Source organism: Anolis sagrei, chromosome 6 (assembly GCF_037176765.1).
Source record: "Anolis sagrei isolate rAnoSag1 chromosome 6, rAnoSag1.mat, whole genome shotgun sequence".
In the NCBI taxonomy this organism is placed as follows: domain Eukaryota; kingdom Metazoa; phylum Chordata; class Lepidosauria; order Squamata; family Dactyloidae; genus Anolis; species Anolis sagrei.
In genome coordinates this window covers 20,352,997-20,371,989 of record NC_090026.1, presented here as the reverse complement: position 1 = coordinate 20,371,989, position 18,993 = coordinate 20,352,997, and the positions used below count along the sequence as shown (strand labels likewise).

Here is an 18,993-nt window from a genome sequence, read left to right as displayed (position 1 = left end):
CACATTCCCATATCTTCTTAGAGCACCTAGGTCTCCTGATTCTTCCTTTCCATGCCTTCTGCTATATGGGTATGACTGACCATATTCTGACTTTAGTTAGCTTCCTGGCAACTTTTGCCTCCAAAGGATGAAAAATTCATAGTGTCCTTTTGTGCTATGGCTGGGAATGTTGTTTTGTTTGTTTAGCCAAGGCATGGGCAAACTTTGGCCCTCCAGGTGTTCTGGACTTCAAGTCCCACAATTCCTAACAGCCTCAGGTCCCTTCCTTAATATAATTTTACTATGCCTTTATATATAACTAGCTGTCCCCTGCCATGTGTTGCCGTGGCCCAGTCTGTTTATATGTGTTTTGTGTGTGTGCATATGTTTATATGTGTATTTTTAAGTCTCTTCCATTGCGTTTTTCAGTCTTTTTATGAGTGATGGTCACTCCTTGGCCTGATAGGTGTATTGTGTCCAAATTTGGTGTCAATTCGCCCAGTGGTTTTTGAGTTATGTTAATCCCACAAACGAACATTACATTTTTATTTATATAGATGGGACTTGAGCATCCACAAAATTTGATATCCACAACGAGCCCTGGAAACAAACCCCAGGGGATTCTGAGCATCCCCTATAGCTTAATAAATGTGTTGTCGAAGGCTTTCATGGCCAGAATCACTGGGTTGTTGTGAGGTTTCCAGGCTGTATGGCCATGTTCCAGAAGCATTCTCTTCTGATGTTTTGCCCACATCTATGGCAGGCATCCTCAGAGTTTGTGAGGTCTGTTGGAAATTAGGTAAGTGAGGTTTATATATCTGTGGAATGTCCAGGATGAGAGAGAGAACCTTTGTCTGCTTGAGGAAGTGTGAATGTTGAAATTAGCCAACTTGATTAGCATTGAAAGGCCTTGCAGCTTCAAAGACTGGCTGATTCCTGCAGACAAGAGTTCCCTCTCCCATCCTGGACATTCCACAGATATATAAACCCCACTTGCCTAGTTTCCAATGGACCTTACAACCTCTGAGGATGCCTGTCATAGGTGTGGGTGAAACGTCAGGAGAAAATGCTTCTGGAACATGGCCATACAGCCCAGAAAGCTCACAGCAACCCAACTTAATAAATACTCGGTTGAGAGGTGGTCAGCTTCCATCGTGTAACTATTCTGTTTTTATTTTTAGCACAGATGTGGCTCAGCCCATTTTCTGAAAGATGTTTGAAACTGGACAGCCACAATCTTAAGACATTAGTGAAACATGTGCATAACATCTCTATGTAAACACCACACCATAAATACTTGAACAAATCCACCCTGTTTAAATGGAGAGGTCACTAGTCTCAATTGTTTTAGCGATACGTAGGAATCTTAAGCAGTCTCTGTTTTCTATATCCGGCCACATACGCCTCAGTTCCAGAATATCTAGTTCAACTAGAAAAGAGGCATCTGGTATTAATTTATTTTAAGAACTACGAAATAACGTTTTTTCTGCTTTGGCATACTAGGCAGCAGTAGTCAGCTACTTCCTCATGTTGGGCGTGTATAGGTAGGGCAAGGTGAAGCGGACTCTATTCCGCTTGTCTATTTTATCCAAGGCAAATGTTGTTGACATCTCTGAGTTGGACTGATTGTTTAAAAGGCATGAGCAAATCATTGTGGGAATATCGATACTGAAGAATTTGAAACACCAGTTTCATAGTCTTATCCTTTCTTAGGAAATTATGGGCACTGTAGTTATTGTTATTGTGTGTCTTCAAGTCATTTTGGAGTTATGATCACTCTTTCATGGGGTTTGTTCAGGGTTGGTTTTCCTGGGCCTTCTTCAAAGGCTGAGAGAGTGTGACTTGTCTAAGGTCACTCACTACATTGATCCCGATGGTGCAATGGGTCAAACCCTTGTGCTGGCAGGACTGATGACTGACAGGTCAGTGGTTCAAATCTGGGGAGAGCAGACTGAGCTTCCTACATTGATCCCAGTGGTGCAATGAGTCAAACTCTTGTGCTGGCAGGACTGATGACAGACATGTCAGCGGTTCAAATCTGAGGAGAGCAGATTGAGCTTCCTCTGTCAACTCCAGCTTCCCATACGGGGACATAAGAGAAGCCTCCCACAAGGATGGAAAACATCAAAAACATGAGGGCATCCTAGGGGCAACGTCATTGCAGATGGGCAATTTTCTCAACCCAGAAGTGGCTTGCAGTTTCTCAAGTCACTCCTGACATGGAAAAAAAACCCCAGTGGGATTCATGGCCAGGGGGATAGTCAAACTCTGGCCCATTACTAATGCCACTAGACCAGGGGTCCTCAAACTAAGGCCCAGGGGCCTAATACAGCCCTCCAAAGTCATTTACCTGGCCCTCGCTCAGGGTCAACCTAAGTCTGAAACTACTTGAAAGCACACAACAACAATAACAACAAACGCTATCTCATCAGCCAAAAGCAGCCCCACGCTTCCCATTGAAATACTAATAAGTTTATATTTGTTAAAATTGTTCTTCATTTTAATTATTGTATTTTAAGTGTTTTTGCACTACAAATAAGATATATGCAGTGTGCATAGGAATTCATTCATTTTTTTCAAATTATAATCCGGCCCTCCAACAGTTTGAGGGACTGTGACCTGGCCCTCTGTTTAAAAAGTTTGTGGACCTCTGCACTAGACCATGCTGGTTCTTGGGAACAGTACTTTGAGATCACTACACATTTTCAGATCATACCATGCCACAATTTTCAGGGCTATGCTGAGAGAAGCTCATGATCATTGAAATAGTTTACGAAACTTTGAAATAGTTTCACTTTGACCCACCACTAAGATAAGTTGTAATTCAGGCATGAGCAAACTTTGGCCCTCCAGGTGTTTTGGACTTCAACTCCCACAATTCCTAACAGCCTACCGGCTGTTAGGAATTGTGGGAGTTGAAGTCCAAAACACCTGGAGGGCCAAAGTTTGCCCATGCCTGGGATAACTACTCTACTAGGGAATACTATAGAAGAATTAATGGGCTTTGAATATATTAACTGTCTAAGAACAATTCTGCCAAATTATTTTATTTCAGTTTGCAATTATTTTTGATATTGCCAAGGAAGCTGTGCCATGAAATTTACAGAAAAATTCAGCACACTCTGGAAACTACACCTCAGATCTCCTCCTACGTAGATCTAAATCCACCTTGAAACTATTTCCCTATTATTTAAAAGGTGTGTGTGCATGTGGAGGAGTATTTCCCCCAAAATTGAATAGTGTTTGTAAAACGTTTGCTTTGGGGTTCTTTAGGAACTATCCTACTCCCTATTTAGGTGACTTTATTCCTGAATGTGTTATGGTGGTCAGGCAAACTCTTTGCCCACAGTTACCACAAACCTAGATATGGAACAATAATTTGAAGTCCTTGCGTACACTGAAAAGCCGATCGTCCCCTACCCTAAGCTCTCACCCTCTGAGTCACCTTAGCAACCTGCAATGTTGTCTTAGGCAAACCACCACCTTTCCCCAGCTAGACCCTTAGTCACCCCACCACTATTTCACAATTGAGCCCATATTGCTAGCTTCATGCTCACCACCTGACCCACCTAACACCCAGTGCGGAAAGACAGAGAGAAAAAGAAAACAGCTTTAAGGAGGTGGAAAAAAAAGCAATCAGAATTTATTTAGGCTTCCCATGAACAAATGCCCATGACTATTCTCTACCCGAGAAAGTCCCTTGAATATTTTCAAACACCACCCAATATTTGCATGTACAAAGTTGAACCAAACCACATCCTGCTCTCCAAGTTTGACCATCAGAAAGATCTTCAATATTGCAACCCCTATGGTTATTGTTTTCCTCATTGCTGCTCTCTAGGACAGTGTTTCTCAACCTGGGGGTCGGGACCCCTGGGGGGGAGGTTGTGAGGGGGTGTCAGAGGGATCGCTAAAGACCATCAGAAAATACAATATTTTCTGTTGGACATTGTGGTTCTGTGTGGTAAGTTTGGCCCAATTTCTATCTTTGGTGGGGTTCGGAATGCTCTTTGATTGAAGGTGAACTATAATTCCCAGCAACTCCAATTCCCAAATATCAAGATATATTTTCCCCAACCTTCACCACATTTGGGCATATTAAATATCCATACCAAGTTTGGTCCAGATCCATCATTCTTTGAGCCCCCATGCTCTCTGGATGTAGGTGAACTACAACTCCAAAACTCAAGGTCAATGCCCACCAAACCCTTCCAGAATTTCTGTTGGTCATGGGAGTTCTGTGTGCCAAGTTTGGTTCAATTCCATCATTAGTGGAGTTCAGAATGCTCGTTGATTGTAGGTTAACTATAAATCCCAGCAACTACAACTCCCAAATGACAAAATCAATCCCACCCCCACTCCCACCAATATTCAAATTTGGGCATATCGAGTATTTGTGCCAAATTTGGTCCAGTGAATGAAAATACATCATGCATATCAGATATTTACATTGCAATTCATAACAATAGCAAAATTACAGATATGAAGTAGCAACAAAATAGTTTTATGGCTGGGTGTCACCACAACATGAGGAACTGTATTCATGGGTCGCGGCATTAGGAAGGTTGAGAACCACTGCTCTAGGTCGCAGGGAATGCTTTAGAAGCACATGATGCAGATTCAAGGAGAGAGTGCTTGGGTTGGGAATTCTTTCTGCAGTTGGTCTTCCACATATGTGGATTTGATTATTCAAAGGTTTGCTTAATACATTATCTCTAGGAATCTACAGGTCATCCAGTATGACTCTATGGAAGGCATGGGCAAACTTCAGCCCTCTAGGTGTTTTGGACTCCAACTCCCACAATTCCTAACAGCCTACCAGATGTTAGGAATTGTGGGAGTTGAAGTCCAAAACACCTAGAGAGCCCATGTGTGCCCATGCCTACTCTATGGTCAACTTTCACCACACATTTTAATGACTAGATAAAAAATAGGAGACCTCACAAGCTCTTAGCCTTAGTCATCCCATTCTATCCCACTGCATCCTCATCTCTCCTCCTTTTCCCTTCACTTTTTTATCCCTTCATTTCTCCAGATGTCTCCATTCATTTTTCAAGACATCTCAAGCTGAACATTCTCCCAAATGCTTATCAAGTGTTGGAAAGGTTATAGAAGACTTACCCATTGGCTGCAATTGTGACAGCTGATTGCTGTAAAAAAAAGAAGGGGAAGAAAAGAGAAGGAGTGAAATTCCAAGAAATCGCAACCATTACAGTGAGTCCAACGTCTCACTAAAGAAAGTATCTTTCCCTGTTACCTCTTTCAACTTATTAGTGCCATGTCATTGGACCCTTTTACACCACAAATTATAGCCCTGATTATTTTTTAATTAGTTTTTAAAATTCTAGTTATTGTCGAAGGCTTTCATGGCTGGAATCACTAGGTTCTTGTGGGTTTTTTCGGGCTATAGGGCCATGTTCTAGAGGCATTTCTCCTGACGCAGGCGAAACGTCAGGAGAAATGCCTCTAGAACATGGCCCTATAGCCCGAAAAACCCCACAAGAACCTAATTCTAGTTACAATTCCATTACAAATGTTTCATCTTTTGCCCTGAAAAAATACAATAAATACAAGATAAAATACATTGATCTATGTCATTAAACTTCCCTATTAACCACCCATTCCTTGGGTAGGAGACATATCTTCTCAATACATACATAATATATACCTTCCTAGGTTGTGTCTCTAACTAGGTTAATCTAGCTAGCCATTTTATATAGGATAGAATCAAGGTGATTTTCCCCCCTGCTTCTGAGTGACTCAAAATGCTCAGCCAATACTTCTGTGTCTAATTGAGATTTTTCTTTAAGCATCATTGTAAGTTTGTCATTGCTGTGCATTTGAAGACCTCTATGATCCATTCTTCTGTTGTTGGTGTAGCTGTCTTTTTCCAGTGTTGTGCATATTGCATTCTTATTTGTATGGTAGTATTAGTCAGTCCTGGTAAGGATTTGAATGGAGCACTACTATCCTCATCCCAAGAAAAACAGCACTTTTGTACACAGGTTTTCCTGCCGTAGAACTGTGTTTGGGATCCATTCATTTTACTGGTTTTGTAAACTATTGCTCACCTGAGCGCGACGTTCTTCGTGCCGGTGTTGCATCTCTACTGGATCTTCCCACGGCTGCCCAGAAGGGTCCAGGCGTGGGGGCTCCCAGCCACTTCGGAAAGTTGGGTTGTAGGGAGCAGCATAGTCCCTGGGGAAGTCCAGTCTGGAGGGAGGTGGGCAAAACAGAGGAGAAAGAACAGGAGGAAGGCAATTAAAAATGGGAATACAGAGGTGAAACTATGGAATCTTCAATCATGTTTCTGATTAGAGCTGCCAAAACTATTCAACTGATCTCTGTCAAGCTGGTAAAATGTGTTGGAAATAGCAACCTTCTCAAGCCTCTACTAGTTGTTTGCTGTGTATATAATTGTTTACTGTATTGTATGTGTGTATTGGTTTGCAATTTTTCCTAATCTCTTTGTTGGGGGAGGGGCTGCAGACCATGTGATCAGCTCCAGACATGTTCAGGACCTGAGACGCCATTTTAGATCAGTGTTTGCTTTAGTCTTCAGTGGAGATAGAAGCCATTAGATTCTTAAAGAGAGTGGAAGCTGTCTATATATTTAGAGATCGGACACTTATGCTTTGGACTATGGACTATTGAATCTATGGAAGATGCCCTGTGTTACCTACATAGAGAAACTACTCAAAATCCTATTATAACTGGATTCATAAGCAAAGTGCCTGTATGTTGTATAGGTAAAGTAAACTCTTTTAAATAAGACTGTTTATTTTGCCTCTTGAGACATGATTTAAAGGCTACACACACACACACACACATATACATACACACACGCACACTTTAATTTCACACACACACCACACTTTAATTTTTATTTATTCAAATAGACATAAATTTGTGTTTGTTGCATACAGTACAATACTTTCCAGTTATTAGTGTTCCATAGTTATTTCTCAGATATAATATATTTTCTTTAAGGGGTCACGGTCTTCTATTTAAATAATACATATAAAGGTATCATAGGCTCTTACTTAACAAATATATTTTAAAGGGGAGTAGATTTTTTTGGGCAACTATAAGAACACTTCTGAAACTCTGCTGAATAAATATATGTTTTTGTGCAAAGGCATGTCTTTGTCCCTGACAGATCAAAGTACATCAGTTTAACAGCTGAGAGACCTAGTTGCCTTGCAAGAATGCTGGTGAACATCATTTTTCAACAGGTTGTGACTTCTAACACGGTCATACCTTTCCTATGACCAGTGGTTTTTCAAAAAGGTTATGAATCCCATTTCCCAAATGGTTATGGAGAGTCACATTTTAAAAAAATGCTTGTAGCAGCCGGTGGTCCAGTGTTGGCAAAAGCTATCCAAAGTGATAAGTCCACCTGGACTAAAAGCTTGATGAATCTGACACCAAACTGACATGTAAGCCACTGGGTGTCACTGAATGTCACTGTAAAACACACCCTCTAGTTCACCTGAACAATCTGAGCATTTGAGAAGGAACACACAGTCACCCAGGAGGAGACAAGTCCCATCTCCCAATCTCTTACCTTGGCCTGATCCAGTTGTCTCCCAGTGAATGCCACAACTCGGCTTCCTTTTCCCCTAGGCAGCTGCGCATTAGTGTGACTGCCTCCAGGGTCAACATGGGACTGCGCACCTCAGAAGCAAATTCTGGTCCCCCAGAAGACTCTACAATCTGAAGCAGGATATGAGAATCAAAACATAGAACATGTGGCTCCCCAAGATAGACAAAATTATAGAATTATACTGTTGGAAGAGACCAAAGGCCATCCAGTCCAACCCGAATCAAAGCACAACAGAAAGACACCCAGCCTCTATTTAATAATATATGGAAGGGAGACTCCGCCACATTCCAAGGCAGGTCTTACTATCATGAAGGCCTTCCTAAAGTTTAGGTAGAATCCCTTTTCCTGATTCTGGTTTTTCTCCCACAGAAACCGGCTGAGGAAGCTCTAGCTGGAGATCTTGCATTAAGCAGTTGGTTGTTCCTGATGATCCACAGGGTACCATCCAACTCTATGATTCTATGAAATCTGCATTTTCTCTTCAACGCTAGGAGTTACTCTACCCATACCACAGAATCACCTGACACAATGGTTTGTACCAAACTGTTCTCCATTAGAGTGAATCATACAATTGGTGCTTGAGAAGTACAAGCTTGTTGCTAGTATACTACTGCTCACTGCACATAGAAATCTAGCTTGTCAAGGATAAATGTTCTAGGCTAACCACCCCTTGGACATATTCCTTATTTGTGTGCAAGGACTCTTTTCCCCCACGTTGGGCTTCAGTCACACGTCTGCCATCTATGATAAGTGGTACTGCTCAGCGACGACTATACCTTCCCCACACATCCCTCACTTGAAGCCAGGACATACCATCTTCAAGGGATTGAAGAGAAAATGAATCAGCTCCTCTGAGGTAGGGTTTGTGATGTTAGACTGCAGTCTTGCCTAGATAGTGAGAATAAAAGCACAAACAATTAGCATCAGCCCTGCCAGCAAGCATCCGCTCTCTTGGTAGAAAAGAGCACTCAACAAAGCTCACCAGAATGCTGAAAGAATATTTGATTTTAGCCAGAGCATCTTCAAACTCTTCTTGGGATGGAGGGCGAGCTCGGATTGTCAGGAGTCCCTCTGTAGATACAGCAAAGACAGACAAATGTGTCATACTCAGTCTTATACCTTACAAAGGATTTTTTGCAACAGGCTGTTGAGCCTGACATCCTAGTTTATCATTCATCTTGTCCTGTTAGTTTTGAAAGTTTCTAGTACAACAACTGTCCACGCAATGGTCTGTCATACCCTCCAGTTGCTCTGAACTGATTAATCAATTAATAATCTATCATTTGATGCTTTTCTCTATTCTGCACCCACTTTTCTGGGCCAAAACATGAGATGTATGAAAAGCCCCTGATAATGTCATTAGGGGTCACAGTGGTGCAATGGATTAAACCCTTGTGCTGCTGAACTGCTGACCTGAAGGCTGACAATTGGAATCTGTGGGATGGGGTGAGCTCCCACTGTTAGCCTTAGCTCCTGCCAATCGAGCAGTTTGAAAACATGCAAACTTGAGTAGATAAATAGTTATTGCTTCGATGGGAAAGGAAAAAACACTCCAAGCAATCATGCCGGTCACATGACCAGGAGGTGACAACGCAGGCTCCTCGGCTTGGAAATGGAGAACAGCACCTCCTCCAGGGCCAGAGATGAGCACCATCTCCAAAAGCCAGAAATGAAAGGAGATACCTTTGCCTTTGTTTGTGTGTCTCATTGTATTGTAACAAGGCACTGAATATTTGCCGGTATTTGTTTATATTGTAATCCTCTCTGAGTCCCCATGGGGAGAAGGGTGGAATATAAATAAATTATTATTATTATTTTACTGACACAAAAGCACAGTATGCCACAGCAAATGAGATCTATATGCCGGATTTCGTATCACAAAATCACAAGTCGAACACTTCCCAAGCGTCTAGGACTGTGTGATGTATTTTCGAATGATGCGTGCAGATCCAAGTAAGGTGGTCTTTTGCAGTTGACAGATCGTGATTTTGTCGATGTTTATTGTTTCCAAATGCCGGCTGAAATCTTTTGGCATGGCACCCAGTATTCCAATGACCACTGGGACCACCTGTACTGGTTTATGCCAGAGTCTTTGCAGTTCGATTTTGAGGTCTTGATAGCAGCTGAGTTTTTCCTCTTGTTTTTCCTCAGTGCAACTGTCACTTGGAATGGCTACATCAATAATCCAGACTTTTTTCTTTTCCACAATCGTGTTGTTGTTGTTGTTGTTGTTATTTGAAACAACAAGTTGAGCCCACAGCACACAAGATGGCTCTGCTGGCTGTTGTATTGGATCACACGTTGGACACTTCCCAAGTATCTAGGACTGTGTGATGTATTGGGGAATAATGCGTGCAGATCCCAGTAGGGTGGACTTTTGCCACTGGTAGATGGTAATTTTGTCAGTGCCGATTGTGTTTAAGTGCAGGCCAAGGTCTTTGGGCACTGCACCCAGTGTGCTGATCACCACTGGGACCACCTTGACTGGCTTGTGCCAGAGTCTTTGCAGTTCGATCTTTAAATCCTCATATTGTATCAGCTTTTCCAGTTGTTTCTCTTCAATCCTGCTGTCGCCTGGGATTGCAACATTGACAACCCATATTTTGTTTTTTAACATGATCATGGGGTCAGGAGTATTGTGCTCCAAAACCCTGTCAGTCTGAATTCGGAATTTCCAGAGTAGTTGAACGTGTTCATTTTCTGTAACCTTTTCAGGCTTGTTACTACTACTACTACTACTATTATTAGTTTTGTTTTATTTATCATATTGGGAGCAAACCAAACAGTTGTATTGAATTTTAAAAAGAAACCAAAACAAAAACACAAAGTTTGCAAACTTGGCATTCTATTAAATGTCCTTTGACCAGTAGCTGGCCACTTGGAGTGCCTCTGGTGTTGCTGCAAGAAGGTCCTCCATTGTGCATGTGGCAGGGCTCAGGTTGCATTGCAATTGTGGTCTGCAGTTTGCTCTCCTCTACACTCGCATGTCATGGACTCCACTTTGTGGCCCTATTTCTTAAGGTTGGCTCTGCATCTTGTAGTGCCAGAGTGCAATCTGTTCAGCGCCTTCTAAATCACCCAGATTTCAGTGTGCCCAGGAGGAGATGAAAGAAGCCTCCCCGCAGGATTGCAAGATGCCCTGGTCAATGTCTTTGTAGATGACTGATTCTCTCACTCCAGAAGCGACCAGAACAGACTTGCAGCATGTAACCAAACTATTATTAGTGTTATGTATTAACATAGTGAGTCACAACTTGCCATTCAAGCACACACACAAAGAGATGAAGGGAGACAATCTATTTTCCTGTTAGAAAATTATAACAGAAATCTTAACCATAAAGGATGTCCCAGGAAATCGGATGATTACACAACTTTTGTTCCTGGGTTACAAATGTCATTTCCTAATTGGTTCTATCATTAAAAAATGGGGAAGATTTATTAACTGAGAAAACTTTGTTTTTGTGGTCTGCACATTCATTGAAGAAAATTATAAATGAAGTGCCAAGGCTGAATGAAATAGTGTCACCCTCAGTCACAAAAACAAAGTTTATGGAGCGTAACAAGTACTTTCAAAGTAAGAGTCATACAATTAAACAGGAAATAACACTTTCAAACCAATAACATAATAACACTATGTAACTATTTTGTTGCATAGTGTTATTCTGTCTAATTTATTTAGGGAAACAGCATACAGAACATTTAATTTAGCCTACTGCTTCTAGCTGGGAGGTGGATGAAGAACAGCTATAAAAAAATCCATGTCATGAGTGACTTGAGGAACTGCAGGTTGCGTCTGGTGTGAGAGAATTGGCCATCTGCAAAGACATTGCCCAGGGGACTCCTGGATGTTTTGATGTTTTACCATCCTTGTGGGAGGTTTCTCTTGTGTCCCGCATGGGGAGCTGGAGCTGACAGAGGGAGCTCAACCCACTCTCCCCAGATTCTAACCGCTGACTTGTTGGTCAGCAACCCTGCTGGCTCAAGAGTTTAACCCATTGGGGCTCCTGGAACTATAATGAGTGGGAGGAAAGAAAGAAATGAAATAAATATAGACCCCACTGGAGAGTTTTTTGAATTGCAACAACAATCCAATTAAGCTTTGAAAATTGCAGCAACTATTCTTCTAGTTGAATTGAAGATTTGCACATAACACTTTCCTCTTCTTTGGAACACAGCCCTCCAAACTGGAGAAACTGCAGCCTTTTCTCCTGCATGGATATGATTCACAAAGACTGGAGATTCAGGACCTTAGAGGGCTGCATCTCACTCTCACCTCCTGGCTCTCGCCGACGGCCTCTGGCAGAACGTTTGCGTTGATCCAATACACGAAATGCTTCAGCAGACTTCTGCAGTTTCCCGACAAAGGCTTCCACGTCATCAAAAACCCGGTTCAACAGCTCCTGTCATCCAGAGATACAAAAGATAGGAAAAAAAGAGAATATTCATGTAAAAAGAGTTCACCGCACAGAAGGGTTATTGTACAATTCTTACATGTCTGCTCAAAAGAAAGATTCACTGAGTTTTAGGTATGCAAGTACAGTATTGTGCCCTCACTTTCTAAAACAGTGGTTCTCAACCTGTGGGTCTCCAGATGTTTTGGCCTTCAACTCCCAGAAATCCTAACAGCTGGAAAACTGGCTGGGATTTCTGGGAGTTGTAGGTCAAAACACCTTGGAACCCACAGGTTGAGAACCAGTGGCCTAAAGCAAAAAGTGCTGGGGTTCAAATCTATTCATGGCATACATTAGTTTTGCCTAAAATGGCATTTGCCATTTGTTGTTTTGTTCCTCCAAGGCATTCCAACCTATGGTGAAGCAAGGCAACCCTATATGACAGGGATTTTTGTTGCTGTTGCAAGATTTGTTCAGAAGGAGTTTGGCAATGCCTTTCTCTAAGGATGAGAGAGTGTGGACCCAAGATGATGGGAATTACAGTACACCCACATCCAGAGATGACTGTGACCCCCACAGATGAGAGATCTGGACCAAAATGGGCTCAAAGAACCCCCATGATGAACAAAAAATACTGGAGGCATTTAAGGGAATGGACCCGAGATGATGGGAGTTACAGTCCCCTCACATCCAGAGAGCCCTGTGGCCCCTACCGATGATGGATCTGAACCAAAGTTGGCACACAGACCTTGCCATGACCAACAGGTGGTGACTGAGGGGGATGGACCCAAGATTATGGGGACTGTGGTTCCACCATATCCAGAAAGCTCCCACTGGATCCGGATGAAGCTTGGTACACAGAGATCTCCATGACGAGCAGAAAATACAGATGGTGATTAAGGGGAATGACCTGAGATTATGGGAACTGCAGAGAGTCCTATGAATCCCATCAATGACGGATGTGAACCAAACCTGATGCACAGATCCATCATGGCAAACTTCAGATACTGGTGGGGCAATGACAGAGGATGATGGGAATTGCAGTCACCAGCATCCAAAGAGCTCTGTGACCCCCACCAAGAATGGGTGTGGACCAAGTGTGGCCAACATACCCAACATGACCAACTTTAAATACAGGAGGAGTTGGGACAGGGGAGGGTTGACCCAGAATGTTGAGAATTTTCTAGTGAGTTCATTCTTAAAATCCAAAACCTAACCATGAATAATTCTTATGCTTCTCCTTCCAAATCCTTCCAAATTCCCTAACCTGGACATCACTAGGTACCTAAGCTAGAGTAAAATATATATAAAGAGAAAGAGATCCTGATAGACCACAGTGCTACACAGATTCTGTGTCTTCCACAGTTGTGCAACATGCAGAAATACAATACAGATTACCTCTTCTCATCACTGCTTTGCCACTTAGGTAAAGATAAGGTTTCCTCTTGACATTAAGTCTAATTGATTCCAACTCTGGGGATGGTGTTCATCTCAATTTCTAAGCCAAAGAGCCAGTGTTGTCCATAGATGCCTCCAAGGTCATGTGGCCAGCATGACTGTTACCTTCCTGCAGAAGTAGTACCTATTGATCTACTCACATTTATTTTGTTTTCAAACTGCTAGGTTGGCAGAAGCTGGGCCTAACAGTAGAAGCTCACTCCACTCCATGGATTTGAACCGCAACCTTTCAGTCAGCAAGTTCAATAGCTCAGCAGTTTAATCTGCCGCACCACCGGGGGGGGGGGGGAGGAGGCAATTACATCTGCTAAAAGTAACTAGGGCGAAAGATGGACAATCCTACTTGATAGGAGCAAAGGAGATATAAGGCAATGCATACATCCTTCTGCTTGGCGATTACACCTACCCCCCCCCCCTCCCACCAATCTAATCCCATTTTTCATGCCCTTCCAGCTAACTCACCACATCTCTCTCAGCACGGATGAAGGATGGGTCAGTTTCTCCTGCCATGAGATCTGTAAGACAAAAGAGTAAAGAGATTTGGATACAGTTGACAGACTACAACCCAGGGTTTTTCTTTTAATACAGTGGCTACTAGGAAAATGCTCATCCACTATGTATATCCATCCAGCCCTTCTCTCCCCTTTTGTTACATGGAGCAAGAGTTAAAAATGAAGTTTGTTTTGTTTCGCTTACAAGTACAGTGAGTGAAAGGACCAGAAGAAATATGGGACATAAATGTTGCTGATTGGAAAATTGTAGAGGATCTCTCGCGCCTCCTTTACACTACCATTTAATCCAGATTATCATATCAGATAATCCACATCTGTTTTGAACTGTCTACACTGCCATATAATCAAGTTCAAAGCAGATAATTGGGATTTTATATGGCAGTGTTTTCACTAACTATGGGCCCTTCCACACAGCCATATAACCCAGAATATCAAGGCAGATAATACACAATATCCACTTTGAATTGGATTATCTGAGTCCACTTGAACATGAGGAAGAACTTTCTGACTGTGAGAGTTGTTCAGCAGTGGAACTCTCTGGCCCAAAGTGTGGTGGAGGCTCCTTGTTTGGAGGCTTTTAAACAGAGGCTGGATGGCCATCTGTTGGGAGTGCTCTGAATGTGATTTTCCTGCTTCTTGGCAGGGGATTGGACTGGATGGCCCACGAGGTCTCTTCCATTTAATAGATTCTATGATTCTATTAAATCAGGCATGGGCAAACTTTGGCCTTCCAAGTGTTTTGGACTACAACTCCCATAATTCCTAACAGCCTATTGTGGGAGCTGAAGTCCAAAACACCTGGAGGGCTGAAGTTTGCCCATATCTGCTATAAATCATATGATTGTTGTTGTTCATTCGTTCAGTCGTCTCCGACTCTTCGTGACCTCACCCACTAATCATATGATTAGTGGGTGAGAAAACCCTCTCCTCACTTCAAATATACCCTTTTTGGCAGTGTAGACACACAGGAGAAGCAATTTTGGATTGAGAGCCACATTCTCACCATTGTCTTTTTGCTCTGGTGCAATGACCTTTGTCCTGGAAGACACCTGTTTGGGAGGCTGAACAGCAGTCACCTGTGCATTTTGGGTCTGCTTGCCAATCCACTTCTGGGTATCTCTGTAGATGAGAGATGAAGCAAGTGGTTGAGATAAAGGGGGAAGGGTTTTCTTATGTTCTAGATCTCTGTGACCCTGGTGTACAGTGTACTCTATTCAGCCAGGCAATAGAAGAACGTGTTTTTTTACATTTTTATTTCCATGCTTTTAAGAGCTGTCTGCCAGGGAGAAAGTAAGGCTTTCTTTTTGGCACAGGGGTGAAAAAAGTAATGGGAAAATCTGTTCAGCATAATGCTTACAAGTCAGGTTGCTTGCAAACCATCGAATGAGTCCTCCGAGGGAAGCAGAACACGAGGCATTCTTCCTCTACAGATCTTAAAGCTTGATTGGGCTCAACTGAGAGAATACAGCCCTTCAGGTGTACTAGCCCCAAGCTGCCTAGGGCTTTCTAATAATTAATAATAATAAATACTTTATTTATAGCCTGCCCTATCTCCCCGAGGGGACTCAGAGCGGCTTACAGCAAAGTGAAACATATTGGCGAACATTCAATGCTGAAGGTACAAATAACAAATCAAAAACAGCTTAAATAAACAAGACATAATGCAATCACATTTTTAATATATTAGATTAGGCATGGGCACACTTTTTTGCTTTGGGGCCACACTCTGGGTCCGACCGTGAGCCGGTCCAGGGCATGTGAGAGGGTGGGCTGGGACCTAGGGCAGGGCCCAGGTCATCCTCAGGTTGTCCTCCTGGCATAAGAACGGAGTTGCTCACCCCATCCTTATGCCAGGAGCAAAATGAGAAATGTGGTGACTGCCCTGATCCTCCTCCCTGATCCTCTTTCCCTGATCTTCAGGCTGTCCTCTCAGTATTATGCCAGGAGGAGGATGAGACAGGAGATGCAGGGCTCTGGAGGGCTCTCAGCTACAGCATGCCTTCCTCAGACTGTCCTCTCAGCATAAGGACGGGGCTGCTTGCATCATCCATATGCTGGGAGGAGGATAAGACATGCGGTGGCTGAGAGCACTCCAGGGGGCTCTCAGCTGCGGTGTGCTTTCCTCTCCCATCCTTTCTGCGTAAGGATGTGGCAGGCCACTGTCTCCTTATGCTGAAAGGACAGGGAAAATAAGGAGGGCCTGAGATCAGTGCCCAGGGGGCTGCATCCAGCCCCTGTGCCTTAGTTTGCTCATGCCTGTATTTGATCATTTAAAACTCTTAAAATCCAACTAATATTATTGAGGCTAAGATGGTATACAGCAGATTAACAAAGGTAGATGCTCAACAAAACAAGCTGGTGTGTATATAAGGTGTAATTAGTCCTCCTTCTCTCCATAAGCTAACGTGCATAGATATGTTTTGAAAGCTTTTTAAAGGAGAGGAGATAGGGGCCCATTTTTAATTCTTTGGGGAGGGAGTTCCAGAGCCAGGGAGTGATCATGGAGAAGGCCCTCTCTCTCGTTCCCACCAGCCGTATTTGGGATGGGGGTGGATCTGAGAGGAGGGCCTCCTCCACTGACAGCAGCACTCCACTGTGGCCCCCCGACTCTGGAACTCATTGCCTGGTGAGATTAGGCAAGCCCCCACCTTAGCAGCCTTAAAGAAAGATCTCAAAACATGGCTTTTCCATTGTGCCTTTGGGGAGTGATATGATATTCTCTTTTGTTGTTCCTCCCATAAGGTTTGTTCTCATAATGGACTTTATTTTGCACATTCCCCTCCCTGTTTGAAGGCCTGTCTCCACTACTCAGTCTCCTACTTCTTTTTCATCCCTATCTCATCCTGAGTGTTATCATTTTAACTTGTTCATGTGGCCCGCCCTTGGGATTGATTTTACACTGTATTTAGGTCATGCTGTTTTTATTGTATTCTTATGTTTTATTGATTTAATCATACTGCGTGTACTGTTGTTTCGGTTTTATTTTACTGTAATGTATTGTTGGGCTTGGCCTCATGTAAGCTACCCTGAGTCCCCTTTGGGGAGATGGTGGTGGGGTATAAATAAAGATTATTATTATTATTATTATTATTATTATTATTATAGTACATGGAGATGCGGTTTTTCAAATAGTTTTGACTCAAACCATTTAGAGCTTCTTAGGTAATGAACAGCACTTTGTATTTAGCCCAGAAGAAAACTGACAGCCAGTGGAGCTGCCATAACATAGGAGTTGTGCGCTCCCTGTATGGTGTTCCAGATAGTAATCTGGCTGCCGATCTCTGGACCAGTTGAAGCTTCCGAACTATCTTCAAAGGCAGCCCCATGTAGAGAGTGTTGCAGTGGTCCAGATGGGATGTGACTAAGGCATGGACGACCATGGCCAAATCTGGTGTTTCAAAGTATGGGCACAGCTGGCACACAAGTTTTAATTGTGCAAAGGTCCTCCTGACCACCGCTGATACCTGGGATTACAGTGTCAGCAATTAATCTAGTATCACCCCAGACTGCAAACCTGTGTCTTTAAAGGGAGTGTGGCCCCCTCCAACACAGGCTGTAACCCCACACCCCTGGTCCACCTTCTGACTGATCTCTGTTTTGTCTGATTTCCCCTCAACTTATTAGCCCTCATCCAGTCCATTAACGTTGACAGGCAGAACCAGCATTGAATTACGTCTGGAAACAGATCAGTAGAGAGCAAAACTGTTGTAAAGAGTGACTCACAAATTCCCTGCACCTGGCCCTGAAATATTTTAAATGTACGAAGTTTCCAAATACTTTTCAAGATAGACCTATAAAGAGCACATCCCAGAATTTTAAACAGGATGCAAGTAAGTGGTGTGTCACTGTGGTCAGATCAGACAACTCTAAGAATAGCCACAGATGATGCACTAGTTTAAGCTGTGCAAATGCACACTTGCTGTCAATGCCAAAACTTGAGCGTCCAGCTTCAGGGATGAAACCAGCACTACGCCCAAATCATCTCCTCCTTACTCTTGCTTAGATCATACATACATCCGGATATGAGTATTTGTTGCTTGTGAGTAAGGTGTATGGATCTTTATTCACCTGAGTGCCTCCTTCCGTTGGGTATTTCCCCCTGACTTGAAGTCCTGCAAAGCACTGTTAATGTCTTGTCGGATCAATTCTGCCTGGAAATGCAAAAGGGAAATCAGATTGAAAGCTCAGTCAAAGTGGACATAACTCTTCTACTACCTCAAACCTCAAAGAATACATGCTTTAGGTAGGTAAAGGTAAAGGCTTCCCCTGACATTGTCTAGTCATATCTGACTCTTTTTGGTGGTGCTCATCTCCATTTCTAAGCTGTTGTCCATAGACACCTCCAAGGTAATGTGGTCGGCATGACTGCATGGAGCGCCATTACCTTCCCACAGAAGCACTACCTATTGATCTACTCACATTTGCATGTTTTTGAACTGTTAGGTTGGCAGGAGCTGGGGTTAACAGCAGGAGCTCACCCTGCTCCCCGGATTTCAATTGCCAAGCTTTCAGTCAGCAAGTTCAACAGCTCAGTGGTTTAACCTACTGTGCCACCAGAGGCCCCTTTAGGTAAGTATAATGCAATTTACAGTACATGGAACAAGATGTCACCACACAGCCATTTCCAAAAGCATACCACTAAATGTCCTTACCCCAACAAGGTTGCATTCGAAGAAGTGAACATCAGGTTTCAGCTGAGTAGGATCCTGGCACACAAGCAGAAGCAAGGACTGGGAACGGGACTCGGGTCTCACAGCCTCGCAACGAGCCACAGCTGCCAATCCATAGTTTTCCAGTTCTTCCTATAAGGGAAGACAAAGTCACCCAATGATATGCCACCCCAGAAAACCAGTATACATCCTTCTCTACAGAAGAGCTATTGCAACACAAGGATCAAGTCTGGGAGTTACATTTCAGGATTTGTTCTGAAATTATCTGTAATCTTCATTCCTTGCTATGTTGACAAAATAACTTGAAATTTGTTGTTAGTTTTGTTACTTTTTTGTCCTTTTGAATGACCCCCCCCCCCCCCGTTAAGCTATACTTT

General features: G+C 43.0%; 1 protein-coding gene across 2 annotated transcripts in view; it reads right to left on the bottom strand.

Moving 5' to 3' along the window:
* Nucleotides 1–18,993, bottom strand: part of EPS8L1 (EPS8 signaling adaptor L1) — a 55,035-nt gene that overhangs the window by 15,473 nt on the left and 20,569 nt on the right. For both annotated transcript variants that reach the window (XM_060780440.2, XM_067469880.1), the window contains exons 6-15: nucleotides 18,599–18,748; nucleotides 18,015–18,097; nucleotides 14,950–15,065; nucleotides 13,897–13,949; nucleotides 11,859–11,985; nucleotides 8,568–8,656; nucleotides 8,399–8,473; nucleotides 7,547–7,695; nucleotides 6,051–6,192; nucleotides 5,101–5,129 (exon numbers count right to left, since the gene is read on the bottom strand). In XM_060780440.2, coding sequence (XP_060636423.2) covers nucleotides 5,101–5,129; nucleotides 6,051–6,192; nucleotides 7,547–7,695; nucleotides 8,399–8,473; nucleotides 8,568–8,656; nucleotides 11,859–11,985; nucleotides 13,897–13,949; nucleotides 14,950–15,065; nucleotides 18,015–18,097; nucleotides 18,599–18,748 — 1,013 coding nt within the window. The remainder of the gene's footprint in view (nucleotides 1–5,100; nucleotides 5,130–6,050; nucleotides 6,193–7,546; nucleotides 7,696–8,398; nucleotides 8,474–8,567; nucleotides 8,657–11,858; nucleotides 11,986–13,896; nucleotides 13,950–14,949; nucleotides 15,066–18,014; nucleotides 18,098–18,598; nucleotides 18,749–18,993) is intronic.